This window comes from Nanorana parkeri, unplaced genomic scaffold (assembly GCF_000935625.1).
Source record: "Nanorana parkeri isolate BGI_ZX_2015 unplaced genomic scaffold, ASM93562v1 scaffold881, whole genome shotgun sequence".
Lineage (NCBI taxonomy): Eukaryota > Metazoa > Chordata > Amphibia > Anura > Dicroglossidae > Nanorana > Nanorana parkeri.
The window spans coordinates 314,905-337,949 of NW_017307149.1; the positions used below are offsets into that span (position 1 = coordinate 314,905).

At 41.4% G+C, this 23,045-nt stretch overlaps 1 protein-coding gene across 3 annotated transcripts in view; it reads right to left on the reverse strand.

The window, feature by feature from the left end:
- Window positions 1-23,045, reverse strand: part of SLIT1 (slit guidance ligand 1) — a 279,649-nt gene that overhangs the window by 75,772 nt on the left and 180,832 nt on the right. The window contains exons 5-10 of one of the 3 annotated variants that reach the window (XM_018565736.1): window positions 15,477-15,548; window positions 14,895-14,966; window positions 12,791-12,862; window positions 6,326-6,489; window positions 4,766-4,775; window positions 4,231-4,249 (exon numbers count right to left, since the gene is read on the reverse strand). In XM_018565736.1, coding sequence (XP_018421238.1) covers window positions 4,231-4,249; window positions 4,766-4,775; window positions 6,326-6,489; window positions 12,791-12,862; window positions 14,895-14,966; window positions 15,477-15,548 — 409 coding nt within the window. Of the gene's footprint in view, window positions 1-4,230; window positions 4,250-4,765; window positions 4,776-6,076; window positions 6,081-6,312; window positions 6,490-12,790; window positions 12,863-14,894; window positions 14,967-15,476; window positions 15,549-23,045 lie in introns of all 3 variants that reach the window. The other 2 variants (XM_018565735.1, XM_018565734.1) reach the window with 2 other exon arrangements.

Genomic DNA, 23,045 nt, shown 5'->3' on the forward strand with positions numbered 1-23,045 from the left:
ATTATACCCGAGTCATCACGTGGTTGTTTTAGGATTATTATATTCTGCTACTATAGAGTAGGCCATGCATTACTTTCCCTCATATACAATGTAGCTCTTCGCTATTTATTCCTTTGTTTACTGGACAAGCATTTATTCCTATACAGTGGTACCTCGGTTCACGAACTTAATTCGTTCCACGATTCTGTGATCAGACCACGATCCCAACTAGAGGAAGCCACGGCCATGTGTCAGAGCGGGGAAGATGGCTGCGTTTTTGGTTCGTCACCCGATGCGGCGTTCGCGAATGGAAGCAAAATTTTGCAGAACTTTCTGTTCGCGAACAGAAGCGTTCGTGAACTGAGGTACCACTGTATTTGCCTTTCCATAGACTTTAAGGGTGGTCACATGTACAGGTATTATTCAACTGCCTACTATAAAATTGCAGGTTTATGTTAATGCAGAATGGAAAGAAAAAAAGTGATGCAGGCTGATGGAGCGGCCTATAAAGTACACTGATCTGGACAAACGAAAATGCCTGATCGATGTCCTTCCATGAGCTGTCAGTATCTGTCTGCCACTATAGATATATTGCTAGATCCAGATGAAAGAAGCCAATTGAATGATGGTCTTCATGTGTTGTGGTACTGTGTGGTAATCTCAATGTAGAATTGGGTGTTATGATCACACAGGACTCTCAGCCAGATGAGCCGAGAGGTGTCAGGAAGCAAGGGTTTGTCTGGATTATGCTTGGGATCCTAGAACTAGGAGGTTTCACGGTGATTCAGGAGGGATGAGATCTCCAGTCATGGGTCCAGGCTTTAACATTGACCAGCACCCAATGAATGCACAGCTGTGCACAGCCATTAAGGAAGAGATGTTGACTGGGGAAATGAGCTCCTGCTGGAAAATTGGAACAGACCGTGTTCAGGGGTCAGGAGGGCTCCCCTAGAAGTCAGAGAGGAGTCAGGTGAGCTCCTGCTGGGATAGGAATGGCCGGTGTTCAGGAGTCAGAAGTTAAAGTGGAGTGAGGTGGTGTGTGTCATACACTTGGCAATTTTTCCTTATTTTCTTAACCACTTTCAACTGAGCTGGCATTGAATTGCCAAGTGACTGAAAGTGAAAATAGACTGCAAGGAGATGCAAGGAGATGCAAGGAGATGCCATCAGCATTTTTTAAAAAGAACATGGTGGAACATTCCAAATATTTTTTAAGGAACTTCCATAGTTCTTTTTAGGGTTTCAATCAATAACCTGTAATAAAGCTGTTAATTTATAGCCTAGGTAAAACAATCAAACAAGAGATCCTGTTTCATCACCCTTTGATGTCTACTCATTTTAGGGCTGCACAGTGGCATAGTGATTACCCCTACCCCGCTTTAAATCCCGGTCAGGACACTATCTGCATGGAGTTTGTATGTTCTCCTTGTGCTTGCGTGGGTTTCCTCCCAGTACTCCGATTTCCTGCCACACTCCAAAGACATGTTGGTTAATTGACTCCTGTCTAAATCAGCCCTGTATGTATGCATATGAGATAGGGACCATAGATTGTAAGCTCGAGGGTAGGGAATGATGTGAATGTGCTACTCTGTAAAGCGCTGCGTAAATTGTTGGCGCTATATAAATACCTGTAATAAATACATTTTGAAATATCAGTCTGGGCGATCTTTTAAGATAAAATGGACTTGTGGCATTTTGCAGTGGAGCAGAATAGTATAAATAACCTCTAAACTTCATGAAAACCAAAATGTGTTCCAACAGAAATGGCCAGGGAAACGTGTAATGACATGATTTCAGATGCCTGCAGAGATGATAGCATGGCACATGCCAGCTTTCCAGGTAACGAGACTCTGAATCGCTGTCAGGATGAGTGCGTAGTGACAAAATCTGCAAAATAAACTGCACAAAAGATATCACACATCATAAATGTTATGTCTCAGAGCTTTACTTTGTAACTTTAAGCCAAGGAAACGTTATCCTGGCAGATGACATTGCCCCAATCAGATGTTTCATATCAAACACATAATACTTTGTCTATTTCACTGTCAGATAGTTATGTGAACGCACATATTTTGCTTCCTAAATACGTTCTCATTTTAAGATGAGTTGATTTTCTATTAAGTGTCATGTTGTAACTACGTCCTCTAGCTGTAGAGGAACTAAAAATTCCAGCATAACCTGCCATCCATTGAGCTTTGTTTTTTTCCCCTCAAGAGGTAGGAAGGGCTGCCATCTGCCTGTTTTATAGAGTGACTATGTGAGATGTTTCTTATAGTGTCCTCACAGGCTGAGCTCTGTGAAAGTCATTATTCTCTACTCTCAGACGCTCCATGGTGTTTGAGGCGGAATGGCGCACAGCAGTCAGAAATTAACTTTTTGCATTTAAAATACAGGGGCGGCTGCATTGCACATAATCTTCAGATTCACTTTGAAATGTCCAAGAAATAGCACTGCAGGATAGTATATAGAACACAGGTTAAAGGTAAAGTGCATTTTCTGAGTTTGGCAGAGATGCAGCAATATCCTGACAGCATTAACATGATTTAATGGTTGGCTTGTTGTCTCCAGCCACTCTTTTAAACTTTGTGCCATAATCACACTGAATGAAGGCCAAGTGATATGGGAGCACCCAAAAGCCAGGGCAAGGTGATATACACCTGTTAGACTTAAGCAGGCTATACACACATCGAATTTCGGCCAGACGAAATTTGATGTGTGGGTACCATTGTTGGCAACCTTCCGACTGACATCCTTTGATCAGCTGATCGAAGGAGCATGTCGAAAAATTCTCAACTAAACAGGGCTAGCAACCAATCAGCTGCTAGCATTGCTGGGTATTCTGACAGCAGCTGGCGGCTGCTGTCAGGATACAAAAGAAACAACAGGAGATTTTTCGATCAACGCTCATAAGCATTGATGGAGGAAGGTTAAAGGAAGAAAATATATGTGTGCATAGCTGATTTAGGACTAGCCATAGATGTGGGCTGAACAAAATAAATCTAACGGATTCCCACAATCACACTAAACAGCACTGAATTTCCACGGCTGGTAGCGGGCACCACGGCTGTCTAACTACCTGAACAGTGTCTGCATTTGACTGGATGCAATCACTGTTTGGCCGACAATTTTCCGACTGGCTCCTTCCGATTTTGCAAATGTTTCAAATTTTGTTGAGTCAGGTGGTGCAGACAGGGTCACCCATGGCTCAAATTTCAGCAGATTCAGCAGGGATCAGCTAAAATTCAAGCCATGTATGGCCAGCTTAAATCTATGAGAAAATTAAATAATTAAAAATGAGTACAAAATGAGTTACTTTCAGTACAAACATCATGTCAAAATGATCAGCAGATGCAGATATATAGGGCTGCTGTAGTCAAATGCAAATTTTAACTTTTCTTAGAAAGCTTCGTTTGGCTCTGCCTCCTCCAATAGCTTCCTATTGTTCCTTTAATGCGACAGATGACCACTGCTGGCCGATAAGTGGGTGGGGACAAGTTTTAATTGCGGCCAGTTTATTGTGCATGCCCCCTACAGTGTTCATTATTGGCATCCATGAAACTACCTTCGTCACTCTGGTATCAGGAGAAAAACCTGATTCTGATCTTTGACTCAATCCCCACTTTTACTAGTGCAAAGTTCACCTATTTGTAGGCGGCTGGGCACATCTCAGATGCAGGGAGTGGACAAGGTCACACATAATATAGGCAGCATGTAAGAAAAAACGTCCTGCAAATCCATGCAGCGTTGGAGAAACAAGGAGCCATCAGGGAAGGACTGAAAGGTTGGTAAGTTTATCTGGAACTTCTCTATCAGTTCTGACATTATTTTAAAAATATACATCAGATCTTGCAGTTCCGCTTCACGTCTACAAGGGGCACTTCAGTACAGAACAAATGAAATGACTCTTGTTTCCTTCAGAAGAAAGAATAAACCATTATAACCATGCTAGATTTGTTTCCCCCCTGAGATATAAGTGTAAGCACGCTGTAAGCAATTATGGCATGCAATTATGGTAAAACCTTTCCAGGTAGTATAAACACATGCTACGAGACCCCTCATACAGAGCATGGATTAATTTGAAGTATCATGTTGCAGCAATCAAGCAGAAAAGATGACCCTGTAATCACCATTCCATCTTAAAACTTAATTGGTTGAAAAACCTCCATTGTATGGATAAAAGATTACTCTTCTTAAATGACCATTTAGCACTGGTACAGCAACAAACGAGTAATACAAAATCAGCAGCAAAACAGCAAAAAACTGGTGGCCACTCAATCAGTTAATAAATAGCAAAGGAGGGTTACACGCAGTTGAGGCAATTCAGAATAAGTAGACGATACGGAAAGCCTCTGTATGCTTTCAGAAGAGAAGGCTATCATGTACAGAGGAATGTAATGCATTCATTGGCCAGCTCCAAGATACAGTGAACACTCCTGGAGTATTTTTAGGTGTAGACACCCTCAAGCCTTGGTGCCCACATTTTTGGGTTTTTAAATGTCCATCATTTATTTTGCTCCAGTTAGCACTTCAAAGGTCATAACATTTGTAAAATTTATAGCATCGTACAACTTCAGAAATCACAAGGAAGTGAGGAACAGGGAGGCCAAGGGCAGTTCATTGGCCAAAATGATATTTTCTTAATATTATATACAGGGTTATTCATAAAGGGGTGAAGGGTTTGGAGAAGGCAGGAGAAGGGAACAATCTAGGACAACATCGCTGATTTGGAAACATTCTCCTATTCAGCTCACTTTCCGGTTCAGCTATGTTGTCCTAGATTGTTCACTTTTCCTGCCCTCTCCAAACTCTTCACCCTTTTGTGAATAACCCTGAAAGTGTTTATAACAAATACACTTCAACCAATAAACTTTTGGAACAGTAAGAGTGGGATCTACATTTGTATGGCATGATTGCTGCAGGGGCTCTTTCTTTGTGTAAGCAGCCAATGGTTGTTTGTACCTTATCTGGCTGGCTGGTCAGATTTTTCCTGTGCAAAACACTGAGATAATAAAAATGACAAAAATGGATTAATCATAATTTCCCGGACAGACACGGATGTGTTGGTGGCAAACAGGAATGGCCTGGTCTCTCAGCAGGACCGTCTCCCATGTTCATTAATGCTGCTATAAACAAATGTCAATAACATGGTTGAGTGAAGGTCTCCATGCTGCCCATCTGTGTGTCAGGAAGCTGAAGCCTGCATTAATATTTTATTATATTGTGAGTCTCTTTCATTCAGCTGTGGCTGCTCTGCAGCAGATGTTGCTCATTTGCAGACTAAACCACATGCCTACCATTCTAATGACAGCCAATGCAGAGTGCCAGTCCGGTTTCATGGCTGTAAAAAGACTACTACAACTATCCTAATAAGACCACTGCTTTAGGAAGATACAAAACCCCACACCAACTTCATGGGAAAATACTGCATGATAATTTAAATGATCAATTTAAGTAGAACTTTGTGTAAAATGTTTTTTTAACCCTTGCAGTGCAGTGGGGCTACCACTGCAAAGCAAGGGCTAAATGCTTGTTTTTGTGTAGGGTAAAAAATAAAAAAGTTATACTCGTCAGATCCTCCGAGATGCCTTGTTCTTAGACCGGTCCATGGAGCCTCTCTTCCCCTGCGCTGCAGCAGTCAAAGGTCCCTGAGTTATCACATCCTATATAATAGCCCCACTGCAAGAGTTAAACGTTTTTTTACCCAGAGTTGTTGCTTAACTGCTTTAAGTATGGCTACTGTGCACAAGGTTAGAGCCGCTATTGATGTCTCTATCCCCCTTGAGAAAATTTCCACTTACTTCCTTTGTGCTCACTAGGACAGGAAGTAAACAGAAATCTCTAAAGGTGGAACACAAACAACAATATGAAACAAATCCAAGAGTTCCATATAAAAAGGTAAGTTTACTTTCTTAAAGACAGTGAAAAAAATAACTCACCCACAGCACCCTGCAACTTCCCCCTGGCCCCCGGTGCACCTACACATCTGAAGCCCCACCAGTTGGTGTAGCACCGTACATGGACTTCCCAGCCTCGCATAATAGAATGCTCATAATGCTCATGAATGGCGAGCACTTATTGGTCAACACGGTTACATGACCATGCTAACCAATGAGAAGCACTACTTACTTCCGGGACCTGGTCCCCAGCTCAGAAGTGCTTCTCATTGGTCAGCGTGGTCCTGGACAGTGCTGACCAATGAGCACTTGCCATTTAAGTTATGATCTTTGAAATTACAATAACACGTAACATAAGATTTTAGTTATTGGGTTTACACACTGTATACTGAAACATTTGAAGACAAATAAAATACTGCAGTGGTGAGGAATAGTGGACAAAGCATTCCGACCTGAACAGGCAAACTCATGCTTCTGGACTTCTGCCACGTTCAGTCCTCGGAGGGGAAGAGGCCCGGTACACTGTGTGAATAATCCAATGGTTGGCCGCTGGCGGAGCCACTGAGATAGCCAGGCCAAGTGACAGTCACAAAACAAGTTGTTGGAATGCAGGCGGCTAAAATAAAAATAAACAAGAGGGAGATTAGTTCAGGATAGATAGATCTTTTTGAGGGTTTTCCTTGTTAGGAGAGCATACCTGAGAGCATAACCTCACTGCTCAGATGATGCTCTTCTAACACAAGGAAAATAATTTTACTATTCTTTACAGTGAGGTGATGCTCTCCAGTGACCATCACTCCACTGCTCATCACAATTTTAGATTGTAGCTTAGTACTATTCCAAAGGGATAACTTCTTTTACACAAATATACTCCTGTGTGTGAAGATGTCTGCTGACACCCATATAAGCCAACTGACCCCAAATCTAAAGCAGCAGGGATGCTGCTGAGGTTTCAGGAAAGCTCTTAGGAAACAATGATAATAAAAGATGAACAGTTAAAATGATATATTTGCAAACTTGCTTAAATCACCTTGATTTATGAAAGCAGTGGGTGCTTATGCTTAATCTTGCAAAAATACTACATGACTACTTTGTAATTAACATGTTCCATAGCATGTAGTAGCATGCAATTAGCATGCATCATGGCATGTAGTAGCATGTAATTAGCAAATCACCTTGATTTATTAAAGGAGTGGGCACTTAATGATGCAAAAATACTACATTATTATGTAATTAGGATGTTAATAATTAAAGTAAATAGTTCTCCGTCAAAGTTTTCATTAGCTGTAACAATGGACAATGAAAAGAGTTTAATTTTGCATATGAATGTTGAAAATCAAAAACATTTTATCTAATAATCATAGCTATGTGCAACAGATAATACTAGAAATATGCTGAGATGGGGGGCGTGGCCGGCGGCTTAATGTGAGCGGACGTGTGCAAGAGAGCTCCCGACCTGTATCCTGCCATTGATCCTGGGAGACCCTGTTTAGCCGCCCCTACTGATTGTCGCTTCACACCGGCTGCTCCTGCCATCCGCCCGACCTGTCTGCCATCACTCCTGAATCGCCCGCGGCCGCTATGTCCAAAAAGAAGGACAGTCAAAAAACGGGCCTTGGGCCGCAAGATGGCGGCGGCCCGCACGGAGCTCTGCCCACGATGCCTCAGCACTCCAGGGATAAGGGCAATGATACTGCAGCACGGTTAGAGCGCTTTGCCCGGCAAGCGGACACTCCTGGCAAACAGCCCAGATCCTCCCAAGCCAGGCATGGCAGCGTGACAGGGGAGCCAGAGGAGGAATATCTCTCATCTACCATGCACTCGGCTGCTGACTCAGACAGTTCAGCCACAGAACGGGAAACTGTGAGTACTGCTGTTAAAACTGCTAAAAGCCCTAAGTCCACTAAATCTAAATCTAAGACGCGGGCTATGGTACCCCCTGAACCCACGCTATCTGATGTGTTTACAGCTGTCCAACTATGCAATACGTCCCTTGCTTCACTTACTGAGCAAGTACATGGCATGCGGGCCGACATATCCTTTCTCCGCCATGACCTGCATAAAGTCAGAGAGCGGACAACAGCGCTGGAATGCAGAGTCAGTGACGTTGAGGATTCGAATGCACCGCTATTATCTGAGGTCAAGGCGGCTATGCAGAAAATCGCAGTTACTTCGTCAAAAGTGGATGACATAGAAAACAGGCTGCGCCGCAACAATAATCGGGCGGTCGGCGTTCCTGAACGCGCTGAGGGCAACAGCGCTACTGATTTTATGGAGCAGACTGTCTGTCACCCCTGTTCGCTGTTGAGAGGGCGCACCGTGTCCCTTCTCGCCCCCTGCCACCGGGGAACCCTCCCAGGCCTCTTCTGATCAGGCTCCTAAACTATCGAGATAAGGAGCGCATTCTCCGCAAAGCCAGGGAACTGGGGGAGTTGTCGTTACTGCCCAACAAGACACAACATATATTGGAGCTATTGCTAATCATACTGGTACTGTTTCATGGGACCCTGACACAATCATGAATACATTTAGCAATTTGTATGAATCCCTATATTCCTCTCAGGCGCATTACGCGGAGACCGACCTATTGTCCTATCTCCAGCGTATTAATTTGCCCATCTTATCTGAGGCTGATAGACATGACCTTGAGACACCTATTACCGCGGAGGAGCTGGAGAAGGCACTCTGTGCCTTCCCTAATGGGAAAGCACCTGGCCTGGATGGTCTTCCAGTGGAAGTCTACAAGCAGTATCCGCATTCCCTTCTCCCTACCCTACTTCTGACGTTCAGTGACGCCTTCTCCAGGGGTACGCTCCCGCTCACCATGTATGACGCTACCATTATTGTACTCCCCAAGAAACATAAAGATCTCCTCCTACCAGAATCGTATCATCCAATTTCTCTTCTCAATACTGATATAAAGATTTTAGCCAAAGTACTTGCCAATAGACTATCCTCTAAAATATCTTCCATAATACATCCAGACCAGTCTGGCTTTATGCCTCAAAAGTCTACTGCTGTGAATATTCGCAGGGTGTTTTTGAATATGCAGACTCCGATAGATAACCCTGGCAACAGAGCCCTATTGGCTCTGGACGTGGCCAAAGCCTTTGACAGTGTGGAATGGCGATACCTCTGGGCTGTCCTATCTGCCTTTGGCTTTGGTCCTCGTTTCTGTAAGTGGATTTGCCTTTACTACAAACCAGTGGCAAAGATTAAAATCAATGACAGCTTCTCTTCTTCGTTCCCTCTACATCGCAGCACCAGACAGGGATGTCCGTTATCCCCGTTGTTATTTGCCTTAGCTATGGAACCTCTAGCTGCTCTTATATTCACAGTTTATGGTCAGATCTGCCTCTCAATGCTCCTTGCCCTGCAGAAAGGGATGGGAAGATGATTTGGGCCCTCTCGCTGATGACATTTGGGATGAGGTCCTGGAAAATGTCTCCCAGGTGTCCCTCTCAGCCACACACAGACTGACGCAACTGTTTGTAGTGCACAGGATATACCGCACTCCGGAAATTCCTTTTTAGGATAGGATACCGGGAAGATCCCTTCTGCCCCTAATGCGGATTTCACCAAGGATCCCTGATCCATCTGCTGTGGCGCTGCCCTAAGCTGGTGCGCTATTGGCTAGAGGTCGTCCGCACCCTTAATTCTGTTTTTAATGTCCAGTTGGATCCCTCCCCCCAGTTGTGCCTTTTGGGTGTCTTTGATGATCCATGCTTTGAATCCCCCTTATTGTTGGCTCCTAGACGAGCACTTTTCACAGCCACTCGCCTTATTGTGCGTAAATGGATCTCTCCATCCCCTCCTACAATCTCTGACTGGATGATGGAAATGGATAGAATTATAGAATATGAACGCGTTACCTACCAATCAAGGAGTTCAGAACACCGTTTTTACTCCATTTGGTCTAACTGGTCTTCCCGCCCTGATTCCACTTATACACGCTGCTGGCTATAGATACACTTATCTTTCACAATGGCAGTACTGCCCTACTAGCTTGTATATGTAAGGTGGCCCATCAGTACCTAGCTATTCTTCGTGCTATATCTGGTTCAGTGAGAAAGTGTGGGGAGCGAAGTGATAGACATGTCCCTGTGGTGGGGGTTTGATAATGTTAAGCTTTCTGGTTTTTCTATATGCAATTTTATTTTTGTTTATTTTTTACTTCTGTTTCTTCTTTTTATGGTTTTCTTTTAATATTCCTTATGGTATCCGTTACCGATATGTATGTTAGTTTGACTTCCATGCCTATATATCTGCAGTGATTTCGGACAGTAGGATCTTGATTCCTTCCTGCACTATTTAATGGATGTATAAAACTGTAAATGTTAATAAAAACTACCTGATTAAAAAAAAAAAGAAATATGCTGAGATACATCTTCAAAATTAATTTGAAATTCTGGATTTGATTTGTGCACTTTACAAAATTTAAACCAAGACTAGTTCTTGAATAGTACAAATAATGAAATAATAAAAGAAAATACAATCTTACAAGCTATAAAGAAAATGGGGTCCTAATTTAATTTAATCAGGTACTAGCAGTGCAAATGATTACATCTCTTTGATGCTTCTAAAATGCTTTTATTGTCAGGCTGAATCTCAGCAGCCATAAAGCAAAATGAGAAAATATTTTCTTACGCTGCCCCTAGGGGGCATCATCGGAGACAAAATTCTCACTTCAGCTCATATTAGCATTGACTATGCTTTGATAACAGGCCAACTTTCTACGTAAAGCCCTGATGATATCGGCACATGCCATTAAAATCATAAACAAAATGTCAAGTAAAGCGAGAGATAAATGAAGCACCTCTACAAGTCTGTCTTGAATACTCCTCATTTCACTGAAGTCTTTTAAATAATGTGTTTCTCTATACAGACTCATTACAATCACATCACAGCCTATGCCACTAGATATGGTATTGTCATGTAAATACGAAATAGACTAATTTTTTCCCTCCTCACTAATAATTCCACCTCAGTGCATAGAGCAATCGGCTGAAATAGGATTAGGATATATTACATATTGCATGAGTATCAGACTTATTATTGGATAAAGCTTTTACTGCTTCTTCCTAGTCATGCGTGACATTCCATTTAACGCCAGCCAGATTATACAGAACAGAGTAAAACGTCCCTCTAACCACTGGCGGCCTTCCATTCTGATTACTGCTCACAAGTCAGCTCTTCATTAAAAGGAAATTAATAATTACTGCAAAATTCTAAGAGTTATTTTTACATACGGTTAACAAATGTACAAAGAATCACTTGAAAAGTTTCCTGTTACTTTAGTAAAGGCCATGCTGATGCTATTAGGCTCAATTCACTAAGATGTATGGGCTATTTTAATTTCAATAGTTATTTAATCTTAAAATTTGTTTTAAATATAAAAATGAATCATCATGTTGTCTTCCAAAACGTTAATTTATCTCCACCTAAAATAACTAATTTTCCTGCTCTCCTTAACCACCTCCATATTATAAAAACTGTTGGGGAGGTGGACGTCTGTTTGCGGAATAAATCTTATAAACAGCGCTTCAGAAAACATAGTTGGGTGTCCAGGGCGCCCCTGAATGGCTGTGATCTGAGCTGTCATTGGGCAGCTGAGATTACAGTCAGGATGTATGTCTGTGAAGATTCTCATTCATCCAGGTCATGGTATATCTGTAAAAAATAAGTAGAGGCAACTGGACTTGCTGTATTTTTCTTGAAGACGTTTCACTGATCGTCCAACCAGCTTTCTCAATTCAGAATGACTCGTATAAAAATTCTCTGGGAATAAATATGGTGAATGTTACTCCAGTCCACATAATCTGCTGTAAGTCAGAATGCAGTGACTCAATTAGAGTTACTCTATAACCTGTGATTGCTGTAAACCAATCACAGCCATCACAAGTGTAAAAAAAAAGATCCCATCACCATATCATGTCTGTGGCAATTTAAGACCCCCTACCTTCACCTTCAATCTTCCGATTCTCCTTCCTGCTGTGCTTTACAAACATTCAGTCCATTCACAACAGAGGAAGCATCCCAACCTCAGTTGTGTTTGGGCATAAGGTTGGTAAACATGAGGTTCATATATATGAAGGGGGGGGGGAATTATAGAAGATTTAAGTTCCACTTTAATAGACAACTCAATAAAGCTCTTGGTGATTGCCAGAAGCTAACTCTATTTTAAGGAGCAATATAGACATGCAAAATACTGTGTGCAGCAGACTAAGCTAGACAGTTGGGATAGGGCCTCCACAAAACTGGTCTTCTACCTTGGTGTATGCCAGCTCCTACATTCTGTAGGCCCATCAAAAATGTAAGCTTGTATTTATTCCAAACAGCAGACTGTTTCCGGCAAACACACTAGCTTTGATCACCTGTGTAGCACCTAGGCACCCAGTGAAACCAGTTATGGAAACAGCAACTGAACCCTGGCCCACTGTGGGCAATTATGGCTTAGCATTGGTAAGCAAGGCTGCCCATCAATGTGACTGGCCTGTAACACAGCACAAGTGATTCACAACTGTGTCCCTAGTTTCAAGGATTCCTGGTTCCTTGAAAGTATCTAAAAGCTCCTAATATTTGGAGTGTAAGTTGACATTCTTTGCCTGGAGGTTCATTGAAACCACTAAACAATTTCTTATAACTCGTTGAGGCCAAATAATGTGTAATCCAAGGTTTCATGTGACAACCCCTAAACCTTATTTTCATTTGTTTTTAATACTTTCCAATCTGTAAACCTCAGTATAATTCTTTCTGTGAAGAAATACTGCTTCATTTATTGAGCAACTAGTAAATGATTTTTGGTTAAAAAAAAAAAACATTTTCACCTTTTTTAAGTAGCGTACATTGTAGCAAATAATTGTGTAGCTTATGAATTAAGGCATTTTGCTTCCAGACTACAAATCCTTTATACTTACAATGTCCTCAGTTTGGGCATATGGTTGAAACTGGAGACAGGGATTGTGGTGATGTTGTTGTTATTGAGGGTTCTGTAAGAAAGAAAAAGAACATTTTAATCACACAGGGCTAAAAATGACAGAGGAAAATGATTCCCAGGAGAATTTATACAGGCACATCGCGTTTGCCAAAAATAAAATCTCAGTGCTCAGATATTATGCCTCGCTTTGTTCCCTACGACAAAAATGCAACACAAACCACATACACAACTGACAGCAATTTACCATCTATCCCTCTAATGAATGCCATAAAGAAGAGGAATTCCTTATTGGAGCAAGGGAATAGGACTGCGTAGCTGTGACTTATGCAACCTATCATTACGTACACATTATCCAATATCGCATAACTTTTTCATTCAAGTCGACTACTGAGCTACAGTAAGGTGAAACCATGTAAGATCTGATCACAGGCCAATTCTGCCCATAACTGTTTAGTTAGGTTTGCATCGTTACTGACAAGCTGAATCAGACAACAGCTTATTAATGCTCTGGCACCCCTGCACTAAAATATATTTAGAATTCCCAGTTCCGCCCAAATGCAAAGGCCGTTACAAGGCCAAAAGCTGGTGTCACGTTCCTCTGTTGTATTCTGCATATTTAGAATTCCCAGTTCCGCCCAAATGCAAAGGCTGTTACAAGGCCAAAAGCTGGTGTCACGTTCCGCTGTTGGATTCTCCATAACCTACAATGTAAAATGTTTGGTAAATCCACATGTGAAAGAGTGCCAACTTTCTCAAGCCCTTGTGACCAAATAGACAAAACGCCATGCGATAATCTCATCAATCTAACAGCAGAAAACTTTAACAAGCCAACAGCTGATTCAGTAAAGTGGTGTTCACCAAAAATTGGTTTCTTAACTTTCACCACATAGGTAAATGGCAAGTTGGTCTATATAAATAGAATATGATTTCCGTCCAATTTATGTTAAAATCTTTCTTAGAGAATGTACAAGGTTATAAACTTATTGTTTTTACTTGTACATGATCATCCTATTATTTTTTTTTACAGATAATACAAGGAGCATCTATGAAACTTCATATTAAAAGTATGCTTGGCTTTCTACTAAGAAGGCCCAGTACTAACTGCATGATAACTGGTAGCCTGTGTGTAATTCAGAGGATGAGGATCAGGTCTGTGCTAGGAAAGAGGAATTTGGTGTTTTTTCCTCCAACTCATTAAATCATCTGTGTATTCTAATCCCACCAGCTAATCTCAGCTATATTACAACATGGAATGGTTCATCTGCGTATGTAAGTAGCATTTCTAAAAACAGAAAATTGTATATCAGGTATATTTTTCTATGTATTGTGGCATTGTGAGGCAATACCATGGTGTTAGGTGGCCTCAAAGTCACCCAGGGTTCTCAGCCAGAGGGGCTGAGTGGCTCCAGGAAGACATTACTGGTACCAGGAGAGAACTGCCTTTTCAGTTCTTTCTGGGTTTTCTGGATCAAGGTTGGGATCCTGGAGCCAGGAGATTTCTTAGAGCTCTGGGTGGGAAGAAATCTCCATTCCTGGGTCCATGCTTTGGTGGTGACCAGCACCTGATTGTGCACCTGTTTACATCCCTCATGAAGTGTGTGCTGGGATGTGTTCAGGGCCCCACCTGTGAGTCAGGAGAGCTCCACCCCGGAGTCAGTGTGGAGGCCAGGGCAGCAGGGAGCTGCGGGTTTGTGAACCATATTGAGAGGATTGGCATGTTATTGCTGTTGTCTGGAGGAACCAGACAGTGGCCCTAAAGATTGAGGCCGGAGCAGCAGTGCTGCGAGAGAGACTTGTTAAAAGACTGGGACACCTTGAGTGTACGTGACAACTCGAGGATTGGTGAGCCCCTATCTGTTATGCTACAGCAAGCTATTTATGTTGGATTTCGTGTTATCTATCGTTTTGAAAGCAAATAAACTGCATTGTACTTGCACCTCCGGTCTTCAGTGGAGTGTCCTTGTTACAGTATTTAGACCCAAAAGTATTTGTGAGAAGCAATTATTTATAGGGTTTTACGACTCATGACTAAGACACAAACAAATTCTCAAACATTTGAACTTGACACAAGACATCATACTTACAAGACCTCCAATCCTCGAAGGGCTCGGAAAGCTCCATCTTCAATACAACTGATCTGATTTTTATCCAGTTGTCTAAGAAGAAAGCAATGTATTAGTAGGCATCCTTCCTTCACACAGTTAAACTTACAAACATCAGTGGCTATGTTCTTATTACTGAATACTGCTACTTTCTAGAAGACTGGCCCTGGAAAGTTGTTAATGTAAAGAAAAGTATTAAAGTAATACTCTTTTTCCAATGAAGATGGTATAGGTTCTTGAAGGATCCCTGATACCCTATGAGAGGTGGCTAAATCAAATTTTGGATATTGCCATTGAGAAACTACAAATAGGGAATTTAAAATTATTCTTTTGTCAATGCAGTATATATTCAAAACATTAAAAAAAACACACACAAAGACACACAAAAGACACAAAATGACTCTCAGAGAAGTTATCAGCACAAAGAGAACCCTATTATTCAGAAGTTCAAATGATCAAAGTCATATAAAATGTACAACTGAAATGGATATGTATTTTCGAAAGAGAACATACACAGCAGTACACCAATACCCCCTTCCCATCCAGACAGAAAAGTGTACTTACAAGTTTTTAAGTTCGGTAGCTCCTCTGAAGGTTTTCCTTGGAATCGCCTGGATAACATTTTCACTAAGGTCACTGCAAAATCAAAAGATATTCTCTGTTACTTTGACTTCTTAAAATATTCACAGATGCATATTCTTTTCGAATTAATGTTCTGCTGGACTGTATATATTTTCATTTGGCTCTTCTAAGATTGGTTTCTGAGGTACCCAGAGACATGATAGATTTGCTTGCAGCAGGCATCCTGTTCTTGCACAGAGCTGGCCATACACAGGAAAGACCAAATCAACCAATCTAGATGTTCTCTACTTAGTCATAATTTCCATGTGGAGTAAGGAACAACAGAGACAATTCTACATTAAAGTGACACTGAACTCAGCAGGTAAATCTTAAAATGCATTCAAGTACCTTAACTATTAACAAAAATGTATCTTATTTGTGTATCACTCGGCTGTAGATCCTCAAATCATCTCTGAATTGGTGGTGACACTGTCCTTCCTTCTGGAGGGTGGCTACTTTTGTTCCCCATAGTCCCTGTGTGTGTGGTAAAGTAGCCACCGCTCCAAGCTCACACCTGTGATGGACTACAATCTCACGTTTAGTTTACTTATTTGTATTGAGATTGTAGTCCATCACAGGAGAAAGCTTGGAGCGGTGACTACTTTACAACACACACAGGGACCATGGGGAACAAAAGTAGCCCCCCTCCAGAAGGAAGGACAGTGTCACCACCAATTCAGAGATGATTTGAGGATCTACAGCCGAGTGATACACAAATAAGATACATTTTTGTTAATAGTTAAAATACTTGAATGTATTTTTAAGGTTTAATGCCTGAGTTTACTGTCACTTTAAAGCCTATCATAAGCCAAAATGTTTTATTTTGTTTTGGATAGTGTGGAGAAGGGCTAGAGCCTATGCCAAGTTTTTTTTTTATTGCTGACTGTATCCCAATTAAACCGATTTCTCATCACTTCCTATTACCTGGTAATACAGAATATATTTTGCAATAGGATTATGTGCTATCAAACTACCTCTTTTCTACCTAGGGAAGTGACCGAAGCCAACATGATATTGTAATGAAGCCCTGCTTTAGTGTTTACGCAGTGTAGCAGAAAATAATTTGGACTTTTTCACAGTGCAATAAATATTAGTAGACAACACATTAAGGTTTGAAGTTTCTTTTTTTATCCTTGGTCATAAGGCCCCATGCACAAAGATAATTTTTCTTTTACGCAGCAGTGTTTAAACTCCAAGCTGGTGGCAGTGTGAAATGTAAGCTGCTTGTTAAACAAGTTGTTTATGTTTTAAACAGTCTGCTAGTGGGGAAGGGGTACCGAAAGTGCGGCTTCTCAAGTCCGTAAAATATAAACAAGTGCTGGCAATGCAGTGGTTTGTTTTTTTCATTTTTAAGAGTTCAAATGGAATATGGAAAAGCCATTGTTATAGAAAACATTCATGAGCAATCTTAAAAGGAAAAAAATGTTTGCAAAAATGAGTGCAAAGGCTCTCCCCCAGCAAAACATTTAAAACAGGAGAGACGAGACAAAAATGCCCCAAAAGACGTAGGTGCAAGACAGCAGAGGAACCCGTATGGAAGAAATAAAGTAACCGTTTCTTCAAATTAAACTTTTATTTCATGCAAAATGATACATAACTAACACCATTTCAATGTATTTCTTGTCTCTAGGCTGGCCACTTTATCAGGAGGGTGTGACAAGACACTTTATGGTGAGTAGTAGCGTCTCCTGGCATGTATCACCACCCACCATTATTTAAAACAAACTGGCTGTGGATGGAAGAATCTGACTGGTTAACACAGACATTCAAAACATCCCCGTACGATGCAACCTATTACAAACCTGGACAATTCAAGCTGCACAAATTACGGCAATTCAAAGTCCGTACAATCAGTAGATCCATGCAGGCAGCTGCAAACACATTCACATCAGGACCACTGGTGCACAAGTCAAGCTGGACCACCCTCTATTACACCTCTGAAGCCTGCCTAGTGAGGCCACCCATCACATAAGAGGCCAATGAAAATGCTAGATGTCTATCTGTCTCTGTTTACAATGCTTTCTCAGTCACTAACCCCAAACTAACATGCAGCAAGTGAAGCAAGAATGTCTGGGGGTTGATTTACTAAAGGAAAATAGGCCAATTACATTCCAAAGGAACTTTCCTCTTGCTTAGTGAATGTGGTGAAAATTCAGTTTGAAAAGAATACCCAATCATTAGCAAGGAAATAAAAAAAAAGGGGGGGGGGAATTTATCAAACCTGGAGCAGACAAAATCTGGAGCCGATTTGCACTGCAGCCAATCAGCTTCTATCTCTCATTTTCAAATGTTACCTGAGCAAACTGAAGAGAGATGCTGATTGCTTGCCATGGGCAACTGCTCCAGATTCTGTTTGCTCCAGTTTTGATAAAATCCGCACAGTATTTTTGATCGCACAGGATTGGATGATGGAAGTTAGCAGAGCTTTACTTTATTCACTAAGTCAAGGGAAAATTCCATTGCAAAGTGCAAATTCCTTGCAAAGTGAATCACCAGTTTGACTTTAGCAAATCCCCCCTCCTTCCCCCGATCTGCATATTTGTTCCAGGTCAGTGGCTCAAAAAGCTCTTAAATGCCGGATCAGTATTACAGCCAGGCAACTAGTATTATCAGAAGACGTGTCATCCTAACTTTACTACTTAGTAAGACACTGACCTGGAAGTAGCATTTGCATATCAGGTGTCAGTGGATTACTAAGGGTAACTCTAGATAACATTACAGGGAAAATTGATGGAAGAATAAGAGGAGCAGCCCTAGATAGATCACGTGCCTTCAAAAACAGGTCAATGAAGGAAGCTCTCATGTTTCTATCCTGAAAGGTTCTATTTTAAATGTCATAATATCTAAATGATTAGATTAATTACATTAAGCAAATATTTTTTACATGTGTATTTAAAAAAAAAAAAGATTAAATGGTTAAATTTCCAATTTGAAATTCAAATTGAAGCATTTATGTCTTAATTTAAAATGCAACTTGTCTAAATACATGTGTGTTTTGATATCAGCTTCCCCTCTACAGAAACATTTAGACAGGGAGAGGGAAGGCCCCCGTTTGGGGCCAATCAGGTGTCCTGCATAGTCCCTGTGTGTGTTGTAAAATAGCCAACACTCCAAGCGCGATCCCATGATGAACTATAATCTCACATTTAGTACACCAATATTGTATTGAAATTGGAGTCTATCACGGGAGTGAGCTTGGAGTGGTGACTACTTTACAACACACACAGGGACCATGGGAACAAAAGTAGCCACCCTCCAGAAGGAAGGACAGTGATATGCTGTCACTGGTGGTTGAGCTCTCCTTCCCGCACCGCTCGCTCAGCCTCCTGCGACATCCGAGTGCCTCTTCCTGTATTGCTGGCTCAGGTTGTGAACCTGCACACAGACACCATGTATCCATTTCAGAGACAAGGCAGTCTGCTGCAAAACAGAAGTTCTGCCCAGCATGAGAAGAGATACAGATTTAAAAGGAAGAGCAGCAAAGAGAAGGGAAACGACAGTAAGGCACACATTACACTATTGTTTTATGTTAAAAAATCTGAGGGTTTAATGTCACTTTAAATACCTCAACCCCTTTCACTTGGGAAAGCATATTTTGAAAGTTATTCCTCTACTTTTTATATCCAACACAACTCACGTTTTAAATTAAAGTCAACAATAGTCACGAAGGGGTAAAAGTATAGCTGGCTGGTTACCTGACATGCAGAAAGAAGAAAGTTGGCATGCTGCTTGGAGAACATTGTGCAACTCTGTTTACAACTGAATCACATGCAGATGTGTTATAAACTTCTAGAAAAGCCCAGATGGTTTAACACATGTTGCGAGATGGTGATATTGACTGGCAGATTTTGTTTTTTTTATACTTGAACAGATCTTAAGCCAACAATCCTATCTGTGCATGTGTGTGTGATAGATGTTAGACAGATGGATGTATGATGAACAGTTTGCTAATACATGTCAGTTTTAAAGCTTGTGATTTGGGTCTTTTCAACAGGTTTTGCACTTGTAAGTATATTCTGCAAAAATGACAACTAACATTGTGAACAAACACTGTAACACATGAGTATTTTCTATCATTTGTTTATAGCTGTCCAAGAAAAATGTTGATATTCTTTAGGTTTGGGCTGAATTCTTTGTTCGCCATTAAACACTACTAAAGACGGCCACTGTGTGGCAGCAGCAGACTTTGTAGATCGGCTGTAACAAAGCTTTAAAAGGGTTCAGTTATTTGGTGGTGAACTACAGGTGAAACTCGAATAATTAGAATAACGTGCAAAAGTAATTGCAGTAAGTGCTGCAAAAGGGGCCCAAACCAAGTACTGAGTACATATGCATGTTTGTACTTTTCAGAGGTCCGATATTGTTCTATGTACAATCCTTGTTTTATTGACTGCATGTAATATTCTACTTTTTTGAGGTTGTGGATTTGGGGTTCTTGGGGTTTTCATGAGCTGTAAGCCATAATCATCACAATTATGACAAATCACGGCTTGAACTATCTTGCTTTGCATGTAATGAGTCTATCTCATATATTAGTTTCACCTTTTAAGTTGCATTAGTGAAATAAATGAGCTTTGCACGATATTCTAATTATTCGAGTTTCACCTGTATATTCTAATAGAATAAGGATGAAACATTTACTTTTCCAGAAGTTTTCCTAATCTAACAGCAAAGGCCACACAGAATAATGAGAGCAATGGCTGCCTGCTGCTTTTTCAACCTAGATTGCCTCTGTGACTCACTTGCAACGCTTGGAGAATCTTGATAAAAAGCATCAGAAACAGTACAAAACCTCCTCTGTGGTTTAGGATTTCCAGTAGGTGACCACAAACAAGACACTTCGCTGTCACAGGGCCCTGCTCAGTGCTTCTTCAGCCCTGTACTCTCAGTTAAAAGTAAAACAGCAGGGTATTGGGAAGAGAAGCTGCTGTAACTACACAAGTCACTTGAGGCACTAACCCGGTAACTTTAATGAAGATACAAATTCACAATGTTAACTTCAGCCCACATATTATAACAACTAATTGATAAGATCCCAGTCCTTAACCTTTATGGAGAATACCCTTTCCATACTGAAGAGGGTGAAGTTATCTATACATGCGTATGAAGTTCCTTGGAGGACTGTCACTATAGTCACATTTGTCTGTGTTCACTTGTATGTTAGGCAAAAATATTTCAATTATCATGGTTACCATTTCATGTTATATAAGGACTTGAATACATTTTCTGTACCTTCTTGTGATCATGCCTGTAAGAGGGGATGGAACAGGCAGGGTTGGATTTCCCACAAGGCCAACCAACGCCTGGCCTCGGGGCAGCAGGGAGTAGGGGGGCAGCAGGGGTGTGGAATTCCTATCTCTTGATGCCCGGGTGGGTAGTTATTTTCTACATTTAGCCCTGCTTTGGGCAAGCAGAGCTAAATGTACAGCGGGGAAGCCGCCGCTTGTTTTGTACAAGTGATCTCGGCGACATTGTATGCAACCTGCAAGGGGGGGGGGGGGGGGGTTGGCAGCACATTGAGGAACCTGGCCTTGGGGCAGCAAAGAGTAAATCCGGCCCTGGGAACAGGAATGACCTCATCAGTGTGCTGCTGATCCTATATTGTCTAATGCACAGATTGAGGGTGCGTTCTTTACAAAGATGCACCACTTAACTCCAGCCACAAACATAAATAAATACTTACACAGAGAAATGCTCTTCCTACATGTTCATTTTTTCAGCTGTCTTCTGTTCTTTGGAATCTTAGAACAAAGTAGCAACAGTAAATCTAAGGAGGCCCTCCTTCTCACAGTAGTACTCTGTAGTACTCTTCACAGGCAGTGCTGATATTTTAAAATCAGTGCTGCCTAAAGGCAGGTTCACCCCATTTTCCGGACCAGATCTGGTCTGGAAAATGGGGTGAACCTGCCTGCAGTTGCAGTGCATTCCAGACCAGACAAAATGAGACATGCAATATTTTTCCGGAACGGCCTGGAATGGACAGCGCTGGTGTGCACAGAGGCCAGAAATAGCATAGGGATACATTAGGATGCATTTTGGGTCCGGAAAAAAATCTGGTCTGGTCTGGAGATGATCTGGATGTGGTATGCATGGGCCCTAGGGAAATTCAGTAACTTTAAAGAAAGCCAGTGCTGAAAAATAAAATAAATAAATAAAAATCAATAGGCTGCTGATCAAAGCATTACTTCCTCTGGCTTTAGCCCTCTCTATATCACTGACTCTGAACAAGTATGCAAATCAGGAAAGGCATAGTGATGTCAAATATACAGATTTGCATAATTGTCCTGGGATAGCGACTTAGAAAGTACTGAATTCATAAATTATGCATAACAAGCAGGGAATTGGTACTTTCAGGAGAGAACAGCTATGGCAGCATTCATACCTCCTCCCTACAGGGTTCCTTTAAATGATGTCAGTGCCAGAACCTGAACCCTGTCAGTGTGGCATATTTTCTCCATACCTCATCAGTGTCAAAACTCTCATACCAAACCCATCGGCCTGCTGATTTCAAACATATCAGCGCAGTTATGAAAACCTATTTTTCCTCACGTCACTGGATTCTAGTAACCCTGCAGGCAATATTCAGGTAAATATATATTTAGGCCTCAAAAAGGCTGCTTTCATCAATACACAGGACAGATCTATTGTAAACGAGCTTCTGGTTTTATGCGTTACTAGAAATGCATGCAAGGCACAGCAAACTGTTCTAAAGACAGCAGCATAGCAATGTTTAAGAGTATACAGTAGGTTTAGGCCACAAAGAGGCTGCCTTTCATCAGTATACAGGACCGATCTATTTTAATTGTATTTGCAGATATACAATGTGTTATTAGAAATACATACAGGGCACAGAAAACTGTTCTGTATACAGCAACATTGAACTATGCAAGAGTTTCCATCCGTCCTAAGGCACCGGCACAGTTCCTTTCTCTTTAGTTTTTACCACACACTCGGCAAATATCTCCTGAAGAGAGGAAATGATGGAATTAAAAAGAAAAAGGTCACTGTTGCAGTCTTCCACCCCTTGCTAATCCCAGATTCACACTTTAACCTGATTGAGACTTGCCTTGTTTGGTCCTTCCTCTCTGCTCTCTGTTTGAGGGGATTAGGTTTGGACTCAGCAGGGGGGTAATTGGCAGCCCAGCATCCAACTCCCTCTGTGGTTCCATTGCCTTTGCTTGGCAGTGCGCCCCTGGACACAGGCTTTATGTAGGATGCTTATGAATGAGAAGACTGAGCCCAACGTTTTCAAGGGCTCTTGTGTCTTCGCAAGTCAACTCTACACATTCCAGATGTATAGATAGCAAACTGTTTCACACTGTGCTCTTGCAAGATTCTTTATACCAATAGAAGGCAAGAAGTGGTCCTCAATAGCTTTCATGTGGCTCCCACCTCTCCTTAATGGATGGGAACATGCAATGATTTATTTCTTGCAATCCATAAACCCCCATGCCCCTCTCATATTTTTTTTACTTTTACAGACAAAACACCCCTCTCACAGATTCCATTTCA